This window comes from Dasypus novemcinctus, chromosome X (assembly GCF_030445035.2).
Source record: "Dasypus novemcinctus isolate mDasNov1 chromosome X, mDasNov1.1.hap2, whole genome shotgun sequence".
Lineage (NCBI taxonomy): Eukaryota > Metazoa > Chordata > Mammalia > Cingulata > Dasypodidae > Dasypus > Dasypus novemcinctus.
In genome coordinates this window covers 80756851-80771110 of record NC_080704.1, presented here as the reverse complement: position 1 = coordinate 80771110, position 14260 = coordinate 80756851, and the positions used below count along the sequence as shown (strand labels likewise).

At 38.6% G+C, this 14260-nt stretch overlaps 1 protein-coding gene across 16 annotated transcripts in view; it reads left to right on the top strand.

The window, feature by feature from the left end:
* PHKA1 (phosphorylase kinase regulatory subunit alpha 1) overlaps positions 1 to 14260 on the top strand; it is a 205572-nt gene that overhangs the window by 134300 nt on the left and 57012 nt on the right. For all 16 annotated transcript variants that reach the window (XM_058292339.2, XM_058292345.1, XM_058292352.2 and 13 more), the window contains 2 exons: positions 430 to 521; positions 888 to 1027. In XM_058292339.2, the coding sequence (XP_058148322.1) occupies positions 430 to 521; positions 888 to 1027 (232 nt within the window). The remainder of the gene's footprint in view (positions 1 to 429; positions 522 to 887; positions 1028 to 14260) is intronic.

Genomic DNA, 14260 nt, shown 5'->3' with positions numbered 1-14260 from the left:
TCCATTCACCTGTTTTCAGAGAAACCCAACTGCTAACAGCCAAATATTTTCTAGAAAAGCCCAGAAGACAGATAGTGTAATTGGGCTCTTTCTGTTCTATGTGGTATTTTATCAAAGTATCACTGATAGCACCATTGTCATATTGATTACATTACTAGAATTTAATGTCTTATATGTTCCGGTGATGGTAAAATTCTGGACAGTCAATTGAGAAAATATTTATTGACTAATTGGACGTTCTTTAAATTTTCTAATATTTATATTTATTTTCTTTGTTATTACAAGAAAGAATAAATTTCTCACTATTATACTATGAAGAACTGATCCATATATGCTTTAACTAGGAAGTTATCATTGTTGAGATCAACTGTGCATTTTTATTAATCTTCTAATCATCTAAACCTTCCCATAAATGTCATCCTCTTACAGATGTTCACATGTATCTTCCTACAAAGTTATTTCAGGCTTCGCGGCCTTCATTCAACTTACTTGACTCACCCCATCTCCCACAGGAGAACCAGGTAAACTTTTTCATGAGCTTATTTCTATTAGCTTTTTGAAAAACTGCCATCTGTATGGAAAATAATAGAACTAGCCATTATACTTTCTTTTGGTAACTAGTGGTAGGCAAAATATTATCCAGATGAAGATACATGTTTTTTTTTTAGTTTGCTTTTAAAATGGGCATGTTTCTCTAGCCAGCCTTTAAGAAAACTAGATTGCTATATTGTAATTCTTGAAGGATTCATTAGTTATGCATTGTTTTTCATCAACATTCAGGGAACATTTTTGGAAAATGTTTAGAGGGGAAGATAACTCACTCTAGGGCTATATTTGAATTGAGCATCTGTCGACTTTGTTTCTTGTTTTCCTTTCTTAAACTAAAGGTTCCCTCTGTTCGTGTAGAAATGCGTCTTCCTAGAGACCAGTCTGGGGAGGTGGACTTCAAAGCGCTGGTTTTACAGCTGAAGGAGAGCCCAAGCTTACAGGAGCAAGCTGATATCCTGTACATGCTATATACTATGAAGTAAGTGATGGGTGTTCTCAATCTACTTTATAAATTTCACAGAGAGAGGAAGTATAGCATAGTAGCTAGAGTCCAGCTTTGTAGTCTCACAAATCTGGATGTGAATATAGTTTAGCAACCTACCCACTGTGTAACATCAAAGCCTCAGTTGTCCTCATCTATAAAATGCAGATTATACCCACCTCATAGAAATGTTTTAAAGATTAAACAAGTAGGTAGATTTCCGTTCTGGGAAGATGGTGTTGAAGTAAGCAGACAGGGCTCAATGCTATCACAAAATCAATGGAGAAAGGGCCAAAAGCTGTCTGAGGGACCTGCTTTAGTGGCCAGCCGGCTAGGATAGTGCTGCACAATGTCCAGGAGGGTGAGGGACAGAGAAACGAAAAACCCAAAACAACAAACGTGAGTTATTAAATTCCTACGATGACCAGAAAGGCCTCCCATCCCCCACCCTCAAGACATTAAGCATGGATAAAACCTCTGGCTCAGAATAGCCAACAGAAAGGGGAACAGATGTCTTCCTCCCTGTCAGGAGGGAAGAAGGAGGGTGAGTTGGAGGGCTTCTCATCAGTGAATTGGGCAAGCAGAACCCAGTTTGAATCTCAACACTGACCTGACAGAAACACTAGAAAGCCGGAGATGGAAACAAACACCTCTGGGGAAAGGTTCACTGACAAGTGCCATCTGGTGGGCCAGGAAATTGTAAGGAGAAAAACTGGTTTTAGGTTTCTCTTTACTTCATGCTTGGGAGAAAATCTGGACCTCATTGGAGAGTCCCTGGCCCAATTTGATAGCTTAAGATAGGCAGTTTTAAAGACTTAGAATGAATTGAAACAAAAAACACTAGGCAAGAGTGAGAAATTAATCATCAGAGTAAATTCACCAACATATTCAGATGCCTAGACAGCAGCAGAAAATTACAAGCCATACTAGAAAAATGAAGAGATGGCCCAGTCAAAGGAACAAACCAAATTCTGTATCTGATGAGATACAGGATTTAAGAAAACTAATCAATGATGATCACACAAATCTCCTAAACCAATTCAAAGAATTGAAGGAAAATATAACTAAAGAGATGAAGGATAGTAAGAAGATACTGGGTGGGCATAAAGAATAATTTGAAAGCCTACAAAGCAAAGTAACAGAGCTTATGGGAATGAAAGACATGATAAATGAGATTTGAAATATATTAGAGACACATAACAGCATATTTGAATTACTGAAAGACAGAATTAGTGATTTCAAAGATATAACATTCAAACTGGAAAAGACAGGAGAATAGAAAGAGAAAAGAATGGAAAAAATAGAACAGGGTCACAGGGAATTGAATGGCAACACAAAGCATAAATATACATATTATTGGTGTCCCAGAAGGAGAAGAGAATGGAAAAGGGGCAGAAGGAATATTTGAGGAAATAATGACTGAAAACTTCCTAAGCCTTATGAAAGACATAAATATCAATATCTAAGAAGGACAATGCACCCCAAACAGAATAAATCCAAATAGACCTACTCTGAAACACCTACTATTCAGAACAACATATACAAGAGATAAAGAGAGGATTCTGAAAGGAGCAAGAGAAAAACAAAGCATCACATAAAAGGGAACCTCAATAAGATTAAGTGTCAACCTCTCATTAGAAACCATAAGGCAAGAAGAAAGTGGTATGATGTCTTTAAGGTTCTGAAAGAGAAAAACTGCTGAGAATTCTTTATCCAGCAAAACTGTCCTTCAAAAATGTGGGTGAGTTTAAAGTCTTCACAGACAAGCAAAAACTGAGAGAGTGTGCTACCAAAAGACAAGGTTTACAAGAGATACTAAAAGGAGTTCTGCAGCCTGAAAGGAAGAAAACAAGGGTGAGAGACTTGGAGTAGAGTGTAGAGATGAGCATTATTAGGAAGGGTAAATTAAATGGTAAAAAGATAGACAATGGTATGATATGACAATGGAAAGTCAAAGGGCAAAATGGATGAAGTAAGTAATGCCTGTACAGTAATAACATTGAATGTTAATGATTTAAACTCCCCAGTCAAAATACATAGACTGATAGAATGGATAAAAATATGAGCCACTTCTGCCCATTTTGTTTGAACCTATAGTTTAGTACTAGAGTTGATAGGTTTATGTCCAAGAGACTTAAATCTTTGGGCTTTCCGTGTGCCAGTTGGACCCTGAATTGCAACAGAGTTGCAACGCTTACTCTCCAGTTCATTGGTCTCACCCAGGACAACTAACAAGGAGCAAATGATAGACAATGACCATCCCAAGGAACAGAGAGAGTCTACAACTGCAAGCAAGATAATCTCATTCATGTGCCCCATGGGATCTAAGCCCCCTCTCAATTAGAAACAGAGTAGGCATCACCATCCCAGAATCCTCAGGATTGGGGGATGAACAATGGACTAGAGTAGACTTACTCTTATTCTACTATAGAATTATTGTTATTCTAGAAATGGAAGAACTTTTATCTTTGATGTGGAGGCAGTGGTCACCACAGGTTCTGAGGGGAAAAAGAGGTAAAAATAGGTGTAATATGGGGGCATTTTGGGGGCATTGGAATTATACTGAATGACATTGCAATGACAGATACAGACCATTATACATTTGTCAAAATCTATAAAAATGTGCAGTGCACCACTGAATGGACTGGGAGAGAGTGTAAACTACAACATAAACTATAATTCATGCTGTGTAACAATGCTCCAAATTGTTCTCATCAAATGCAATGAATGTACCACACTAATGAAAGAAGTTGTCGCTCTGGAAGGAGTGGGGGATGTGGTGAGTGGGGCATATGGGAAACTCTTATATTTTTTATTGTAACATTTTGTGAGATTTATGTATTTTTTTAAAAAGATTAAAAAATTTTTAAAAAGAAAGGGGAAAAGAGATAAATATAAACCTAAAAAAAGAAATGTGCGGTGCAAAATGTAAAGTATAATGTACACTATTGACCATGGCTAGTAGCAGTGCTTCAATATATGTTCATCAATTGTAACAAATGTAGCACACTAATGAAAAACATTATTAATGGGAAGAAGGTGGGAGGGGGAAGGGTGGAGTATTTGGGATCTCCCTATATTTTCGATGTATAATTTATGTAATCTGAAGCTTCTTAAAAAAAAAACAAAACTACTTTCAAAACAAAAAAGTGTGATTGCATTCAGTGCTTTGTAGAACTGTGGATTATGCCACTACTTATATCAGGGAAGGACAATCTTTCAGGGCAAAGGGATGCTTTCAGCTTAGCACAAATACATTTGTAGATTTCTTTCTCTCAGATAGGATGAATGCAATAGATTTTTGGATCCATAAAAAAAGATACTCTGTTTCTACCTACAATGCATTTTATAATCATTTCTATGAAATGTATTTTGTTTAATCAGATATGCTAATAAGTGAATTTGTTACATCATTTGTATTTGTTATGCTGCTGGGCAAGACCTGTGCCTGGTGCACCACTGGCTTTTAATAAATGTTCCTTGGTTAAAATGCACTCCTAAAAAGATGCAAAAATCAATAGCATTTCTATACACTATAGATGAACGATCGGAGGAGGTAATCAGAGAAAAAATTCTGTTTATAATAGTGACTGAAATAATCAAGTATTTAAGAATAAACTTAACCAAGGATATAAAGGACCTGTATTCAGAAAATTATAAAACATTGCTAAGTGAAAACATAGAAGACTTAAATAAATAGAAGGACATTCTGTGTTCATGGATGGGAAGACTAAGTATCCTTAGGGTGTCACTTCTACCCAAACTGATTTATAGTTTAAGCGCAATCCCAATAAAAATCCCAACAACCTTTTTTCCAGAAATGGAAAAGCCAGTTATCAGATTTATTTGGATGGGTTAGGGGCCACAAATAGCCAAAATGTCTTTAAAAAGAAGAAAGTTGGAGAACTCACTTCCTGACTCTAAAGCATATTACTTAGCTACAGTGATAGAAACAGCATGATATTAGTATAAAGACAGACAGATTGTCCATTGTAACTGAATCAAGAACTCAGAAGTAGACCCTCACATCTACAATCAAGTGGTTTTTGACAAGGCTGTCAGGCCCACCCAGCTGGGCCATAACAGTCTATTCAACAAATGGTGCTGGGAGAACTGGATAGCCATATCCAAAAGAAAGAAAGAAGACCCCTATCTCACACCTTACACAAAAATCAACTCAAAATGGATCAAGGACCTAAATATAAATGTGACAACCATAAAACTCCCATAAGGAAATATAGGAGAACATTTTTAATATCTTGTGGTAGGTGGTAGTTTCTTAAACCTATACCCAGAGTACACACACCAAAAGAAAAAATAGATAAATGGGACCTCCTCAAAATTAAACACTGTTGCACCTCAAAAGACCTTATCAAAAGTATGAAAAGACAGCTGACTCAATGGAAGAAAATATTTGGCAATCACATATCCAATAAAGATTTAATATCCATGATAATTAAAGAGGTACTACAACTTAACAATAAAAAGGCAAACTACCCAATTTAAAAAATGGGCAAAAGCCTTGAAAAGAAAATTGTCCCAAGAAGAAATATAAATTGCAAAAAAACACATGGCAAAATGTTCAGCATCACTAGCAATTAGAGAAATGTAAATCAAAACTACAGTGAGATATCATTTCACACCTATCAGAATGGCGTCTATTAAAAAGAGAACTACAAGTGTTGGAGAGGATATGGAGAGACAGGAACACTTATTCACTGTTGGTGGGAATGTAGAATGGTACAACCACTGTGGAGTACTGTTAGGCAGTTCCTAAGGAAGTTGAATATAGACTTACCACATGACCAGGCTATTCCACTACTGGGTATATACCCAGAACTGAGAGCAGTGACACTAATAGACACCTGCACACCAATGTTTATAGAGGCATTATTCAAAATTGTCAGCGATGTGAAACAACCCAGGTGTCCATCAACTGATGAATGGATAAAGAAATTGTGGTGTATACACACAATGGAATATTATGCAGTATTAAGAAGAAACGAAATCGTGACACATATGACAACATGAATGAGCCTGAAAGACATGATGTTGAATGAAGCAAGCTAGACACAAAAGGACAAATACTATATGATTGCGCTATTATGAACTAAATATATTATGTAAACTCATGGAGTTAATAATTAGATATAGGTCACCAGAAAATAGAATGAGGGTATAGAATGGGAAGCTGAGGGTTAATCTGTGCAGAATTGGTAAAAAGTTTGTTTGTAAATATCTGGACATGAATGGAAATAGTGAAAGTACATCATAGTGTTTGTGACTGGCAGAACTATAATATTATATGGATATGACAGTGGCTAAAAAAGGAAAGTCTAAGGACATATATATTACTAGGAGGAGAGCTAAAATTTTGTAACATGGGGCAGTATAACATAGTGAAACCTCATGTGAAATACGAATATGGGTAATATTGCATGCATAAAACTGTGCTTATAAAATATAAACACAAACTAGAGAGATGGAAACAATAGCAGCTATGTGCAGCAGGTGAAGCATAGAGAATAAGAGGTGATGAGCATTTTTGTTTGCTTTTGTTATTATTATTATTTGAATAATGAAAATGCTGTAATAATGATTGAAGTGATGAATACACACTATGTGATTATACAAAATACCATTGATTGTAAAATAAAATAGTAAACAAGTATAGTATCTGTAAAGTCCCTAATACAATGCCTCACACATAGTAGATGATCCAATAACTGATAATTGTTATTAATATTATTATTATGTTGGTTATTATTGAGCCTTTGTTATTTGGTAAAATCTCCAGATATATAAAACAATATAGTTTCATAACTCAGAATAAGTAAGAGTATGGAGGCTTGTAAGAAAAAGAAACTGACATATTTTAGTTTGTCAGTCACCCTGGTAGGTACTTTATATCTAGGTACCTCAAGCTCAACATGTCTAAATTGAACTCCTTTCTCTCGTCCCCTGTAATCCCCCCCCCACACACATACAAATAATGTGCCCTTCCTCCATTATTCATGTTTGGCCACCCTGCAGAGGTGAGATGGACCCCACCAATTTGATTAGGATGTTGAGATTGTTGATGCCACACATATACCAAGAGAATGTGAAACATTTATTACTCGTATAATGAGGCTTTTTGAAGAGAGAAGGGCAGGCTCCTAAACTGGTCAAGAGATGTCCTGACATGGTGGCTGCTGGGTGCGGGGAATGGGAGGAAGAGATGAGATGGGGAGGCATTTTCGGGACGTGGAGATGTCCTGGGTGGTGCTTCATGGACAACTACGGGACATTGTAGATCCCCCCCAGGGCCCACTGGATGGAACGTGGGAGAGTGTGGGCTATGATATGGACCATTGACTATGGGGTGCAGCGATGCTCAGAGATGTACTTACCAGATGCAATGGATGTGTCATGATGATGGGAGAGAGTGTTGCTGTGGGGGGAGTGGAGGGTGGGGGCGGTGGGGTTGAATGGGACCTCATATTTTTTTAATGTAATATTTAAAAAATAATAATAATAAAATATATTTTTAAAAAAGAGAGATGGCCTGAGAGAGCAAGGAAAGGTGACTGGATTTGGGGTTTTATTATTTAGAGGGTGAGGTTGGAGTAAGAGTCCCCCCTTACAGGTTGGGACTTACATAGTTTGATCTCCCCGCCAACACCAAAGAGGAGAGCACCTGGGCTTTATTATCAGCTTGCTCAGATGTGAGACTGAAGGAGAAGGGGAAGCGGTGGATTTTGAAAGTGTCAGCAGTCAAATCAAAAACAGAGTCAGACTCTTAAATTTTCCATTTCTTTTTTTGGAGCCAACACCTACCTAATCAAGCTACAAGCCTAGTAATCAACCTTAACACTTCCCTCTGCCTCTACTCCCCACATTCAGTTAACCAGTAGTTCTTTCCAGTTTTGCCTCTGCGTATTGCTCTTTTGCATCTCTATTACTCCTGCCTTAAGTCAGGCATTTGTCTCTCACTGGGACTGTTGCATCAGCTTCCTAACAAGTCTTCCTTCTTCCATCGTGTTCTCTCCAAATCCATCCTCCACAATGAAGGGAAAGTGATTTTTATTTTTCACTTTTTATAATGGAAATGTTCAAACTAAAAAAAATTAGAATATTATAATGAAATCTCATGTACCTATCGCCCAGCCTGAACAATTATTAACACATGGCTAATCTTGTTTCATTTTTTCCCCTCCCCTTCTTTTCTCCCTGGATTATTTTGAAGAAAATCCCAGGCATTTCATTTTTATTATTTTATTCCTAAATATTTCAGTATCATTTCTAAAAGATATGGAATCTCTTAAAAACAGCCACAGTAGGACTTCTTGTTCTAGATGAGATGGAATAGATGCACTTCTCCCTATTCCTCCTGCCAAGTCCAGCTGAAAATCTGGGTTTTATTTATAAAACAAACAAAAGACTCTGAGAGCAGACAACTGGGGGAGGGTGGTGGGTGGGGAAGGGGAGAGAAAAAAAAAGACTCTGAAAGTTGGAGAGAAGAAGACAGACCAGCTAAGGACCCAGGACCTAAGAAATGAGATGGTGGTGATTTCCCTGTGTTTTCTTTTCCCCTTATATGTCCTGTTCCAGGTGCTGGAGAAGCCAGCAACTTGAAAACACCATGAGCACAGATTTTTTTTAAAAGCCCCAAGAAAAACCTGTTCTTTCTAAACAGAGGATTAAAAAATGGACAGTGTAGCAAGACAGACAACATTTAGACAATAACCATGCTACTTTAAGCACAAAGGAAAAAACTGTAGCTCCACCTCTGTCAACAAAGACGAAGTGGGAAACCCAGACTTTCATTCTTGCCCAGCTGTAACAAGGCAGGCACTGCTCCACCTTCCCCACCACCAAGGTAGTATCAGAGAAGGCCAAGTAGGGAAATGGACTTTCATCCCCACTGGGTGATAAGAAGAGCCTCTGTCCTGCTATGTCAGTGGTGGCCGGATGGGGAGCCTGAATTTCAACAGCCTCCCAGTGGTAATGAGGTGCCCCCACCCATCTGTTCGGATGGTGTCAGAGGAAGTCTAGTGGAGATTTAGGACTTTTCATCGCAGGTCAGCGTTAATTAGGCCATCTTCTTATATTAACAGTGAAGGCCACATGGGGAGCAGTAACAGGCACCTCCCACCACCTCCTTCCAGCCAGAATGGTGTCAGCCCAGGCCTACTGGGAGCCTGAACTTCCACCCCAGTCCAGCGGTAATAAGGCACCTCTTCCTCTACAGGAAGGCTAAATGGGGAACCTGGAATTCTGCCCTCAACAGGCAGTAATGGGGTAGCATTTATCTACCCCTAGTGGTACAGTATTAGAGGAGGCCTGTTAAAACATAAGATTTTGTAGTTCACACTCTCCCCCAGTCCATCCAGTGGGTTATGGCAGGATATACGATGTCCTGCATCTGTCTGTGGAATATCATTCAGGACAACTCCAAGTCCTGAAAATGCCCTATATAATTGCACCTCTTTCTCCCTCTCCCTGCCCTCAGCAACTCCCGTGGCCACTGTCTCCACATCAGTGATACAATTACTTCCATTGCTAGAGTCACACTGTTCTATAGTAGAATGCCAGCAAGTCCACTCCAATCCATATTATATTCCTCCATCCTGTGGACCCTGGTATGGCGATGTCCACTCCACTCCTAAATCGGGAGGGTGCTTAGATCCCACATGGCTGATGGATGCAATTCTCCTGCCTGCAGTTATAGACCCTCTTGGTTCCCTGGTGTGGTGGTTGATCATTCTCACCTCCCCGTCAGGTGACCTGGGTAAGTCCAACAAACCAGAGAGTAGGTGTTGCAACTCTGCTGAGGCTCAGGGCCTAGCTGGTACATGGACAGTCTAGAGATTCAAGTCTCCTGAACATACAGAAACCCCAGCATCAACCACAGGTTCAGTAAAAGTGACAGAAGAGGCATGTGTAGAGACGTCACATCTGAGTCCAACTCCATCACATTCAGGAGCACAAATTCCAAAGTAGGGCCCACTGGCAAGGCACTGAACTCCAGAGCCATCTGTCATGACCATAGAACCTGTGTGTTTCTGTAGCCCTCAGGACCACCAGTACCTGAGGTTGTATCTACATTGGCTGTCTCTGGGGTCCTGCTGAGACATGCATAAGCCCGACCCCTCTGATGACCTCCTGACTCATATTGAAGTCTCTTAGCCATATAAACTCAATTACCTTTACCATTTCCCTCTTTTAGTCAAGGTCTTTTTCTAGTTGCATCACCAGCTGGTGATGGTAGTAATCCCTCGTTGCCAGGGAGGCTCATCCCCAGGAGTCATGGCCCACACTAGGGGGAAGGTAATGCATTTACATGCTGAGCTTGGCTTAGACAGTGGCCACATTTGAGCACCATGGAGGCTCTCAGGAGGTAACTCTTAGGCACCCTGCAGCTCTAGGCCTAGTTGAAATTTCAAGCACACAGGCTCATAAGCATAGTCATCAGTGCAACTGGAAAATGACCTTATACGGAAGGTTCAATGCGGATCAGCAGAATATCCATGTCTACATAAAATACCATGACTTTAAAATGCTGTTTGACCTAAAGTAAGGGGGAAATGGAAAGGAGAAATGAGTTTATATGGCTACGAGTTTCTAAAAAAGAGTCTGGAGGCTGGCAGAAGGTTTGCCCTCATGCACAACTGAGCAGAGTCAGAGAGACAGATAAAGCAGATACAACCCCCAGATATTGGTTCCTTTGAGGGCTAAAGAGACCCATGGGAGTTATGGTCATGGCCGATGGGGTTAACTACCAGGGCAGATGGCCCCTCTTTGGAAATGGTGTTTATGTGTGATGAATCTGGACTCAGATGGGATCTCCCTTCATAAGACTTTCATGCTAATGTGCTGGAGGTGCAGTTAATGTTGGGGTTTAAGATATATTTAGGGGATTTGAATCTCTGGACTGACAATGTGATAGCCAGATCCTGAGCCTCAACAGACTCCAGCACCTACAATCTGATTTATTGGACTTACCACACTCAGCTAAGATGGAGGTGAAGAAGGACAACCACCACACCATGGAGCCTAGAGTGATTACAACTGAAAATGGGAGGATTGCATCCTGCATCCAGGTGGAATCTGAGCCTCCTCTTGACATAAAGGTGCAATGGACACAACCAATCCAGTGTCCACATAGAAGAGGTGGCATTGGATTGGGAAAAGTGGACATAATGGACAAAGGGTATGGGGAAAGGCAGGAAGAGATGAGAGGTGGAGGCGTCTTCGGGACATGGAGCTGCCCTGGATGGTGCTTCAGAGGTAATCACCGGACATTGTAAATCCTCACAGGGCCTACATGATAGAATAGAGGAGAGTATGGGCCATGATGTGAACCAATGTATATGAGGTGCAGAGGTGCCCAAAGATGTACTTACCAAATCCAATGGATGTGTCATGATGATGGGAACGAGTGTTGTTGGGGGGGGGAGAGGGGGGGTGGGGGGGTGGGGTTGAATGGGACCTCACATATATATTTTTAATGTAATATTATTACAAAGTCAATAAAAAATAAAAAAATTAAAAAAAAATATAAAATAAAATCAAAAAAAAAAAAAAAAGCATAGTCATCAGTATCTAGGGCTCATAATTGGACCATCTTTCTTCATTAATCTTTGTCCTTGCACTTGGGGGAGTGTTGCTGTTCCATTGGGGAATACAACAGAGCTTCCCAGGATGGTAACTCAGCACTCCTTCTTTTGTCATGTGCAACTCTAGCCACTATGATAACGAACATCCAAACATATCTATATACCCTATATGCATGCCCAGGAGAACTCCCTCCCACCCATGCATCCCCCATCAATGACACCCCACAGCAGCACTCCTCCCCTGTCATAGTTGAACCCCTCTGTGATCTAAAACTTGCTCAAAAATGAAGCCTAATATGTTGCCAAATTCAATTAGTAGGAAAATGAAATAGTATTGACAGGTTTAAAGATTAGAAATAGAATACATACTAATTTAGAAAAACTAAAATAAAGTAAAAAATAAATTGGGGTACTAAAAAATGAAAAGTATCATAAAATTTTATTTTTGACCTTTTGCTTTTCATCACAGTAATAGGTGTTGCCCTGCACGTACAGTGGCAAGCCAATCTCCTCCATTTGTTTCTCAGTGTCTACATCCTTTTTTTTAAATTTTGTCTTCTAAAAAGTTTTAGATCACAATAAAGTTACATATATAGTATAAGGGACTCCCATATACCCAACATCAAACCCTTTTCTCCCTTCCCCAGCAGTGATCTTTGTGTGTGGATGTTATATTTGCTACAGCTGATGTACAGATATTGAAACATAGCTACCAACCTTGATTCCATTATGGCTAACATTATGGCTTATATTTTAGACTGTACAATTTTCTAAATTTTTGGTTACCTTATGGTTTACATTGTGGTTTACATTTTAGACTATACACTTTGATAAATTTTTGGTGAAATTTAACAATGTAAACTATGGTCCATGCAGTATGACAGTGCTCTAGGGTGTATTCACCAAATGCAGTGAATGTGTCTTACTGATGAAAGAGGATATTAATGTGAGAGAAGTAGGGGGTTGGGGATTGGGGTATATGGGAACCTCATGTTTTTCAACATACTGTTTTGTTTGATCTATTTATCTTTTTTAAAAAAGACAATAATAAAAGTATTAAATAGATCAATAAATGAAAGGAAAGCTAAAAAATGTAACATGGGAATGTATAGCATGGTAAAACTGCCTGTCAAATATGTATATGGGTATAATTACATATGTAAGACTGTTTTCTTTGAAACTGAACTAATGTATGTTAATACAGGAAAATGTTAACATTAGACAAAAAACATTATGCTTAGTGAAAGAAACTACAATTGTATGATCCCATTGATATAAAATGTAAATATAAATCAATTATAAAGATGAATTTAGATTGGTGGTCATGTAGGTCTGAGGAAGGATAGAGGGATTGACAGTTGACTGCTAAAATGTGTCGAGTTTTTTTCTTTTTGGAGTAATGAAATTGTTTTATTTTTGTGTGTGTGTTGAGGAATGCACAACACTGTCATTATATAAAAAGCCATTGATTAGATTAGACAATTTGGGCATATCATATGGTATATGAATATATCTCAATAAAACTGCTTAAAAATACATTAATTCATGTGAAAGAAGAGCCAGAAATAGCAGCTATATACAGCAGGGTAAGCATAGAGGGATTAATTGGTGAAGAATTTTCTTGTTTGTTTGCCTGATTTTTGTTTAGTATTATTATTGAAATAATAATGCTGTAATAATGATTGAAGTGATTAATGCACATCTATGTGATTATACCAGATACCATTGATTATACACTTGGATGAATTGTAAACTTCATTAATATGTATCAATAAAATTAGTTGTAAAGAAAAAAAACAGAAGATTTTAATAGAATCTAGAATTTTACAACAATAATACCCCAGATATTCAGGATACCACTGAAAATCACTCATCATGCCAAGAACCAGGAAGATCTTTTTTTTTATAGCAGTATTATTTTTTTAATAGATTAAAAAAAATTTTAAGATACATAGAGCACACAAAATGTTACATTAAAAAATATAGGAGGATCCCATATACTCCCACTCCCCAATCCCCACACTCCTCCCACATCACCAAATTCTTTCATCAGTGTGGCACATTCATTGCATTTGATGAATACATTTGGAGCACTGCTACACAGTGTGGATTATAGTTTACACTGTAGTTTGCACTCTCTCCAAGTCCATTCAGTGGGTTATGGCAGGATATATGATGTCCTACATCTGTCCCTGCAATATCATTCAGGACAACTCCAAGTCCTGAAAATGCCCCCATATCACACCTCTTCTTCCCTCTCCCTGCCCTCTCCCTGCCCTTGGCAACTACCATGGCCACTGTCTCCACATCAGTGATTCAGTTAGGAAGATCTTAGCTTGAATGAGAAATAAACAATGAACAGATGCCAGCACCAACATAAGGCAGATGTTAGAAATATCTGACAAGGATTTTCAAGCAGCTGTCATAGAAATGCTTCAGCAAGCAGTCATGAGCACCCTTAAATTGAAAATAGAAAGTCTCAGCAAAAAGTATATATATAAAGAAGAACCAAATGTAAATATTAGAACTCAGTAATATAGTAACAGAAATGAAGTAGCAGAATGTAGAGGACAGAGGACAGAATCAGTGAACTTGAAAAGAGAATGCTAGAAATTATCCAGTCTGAACA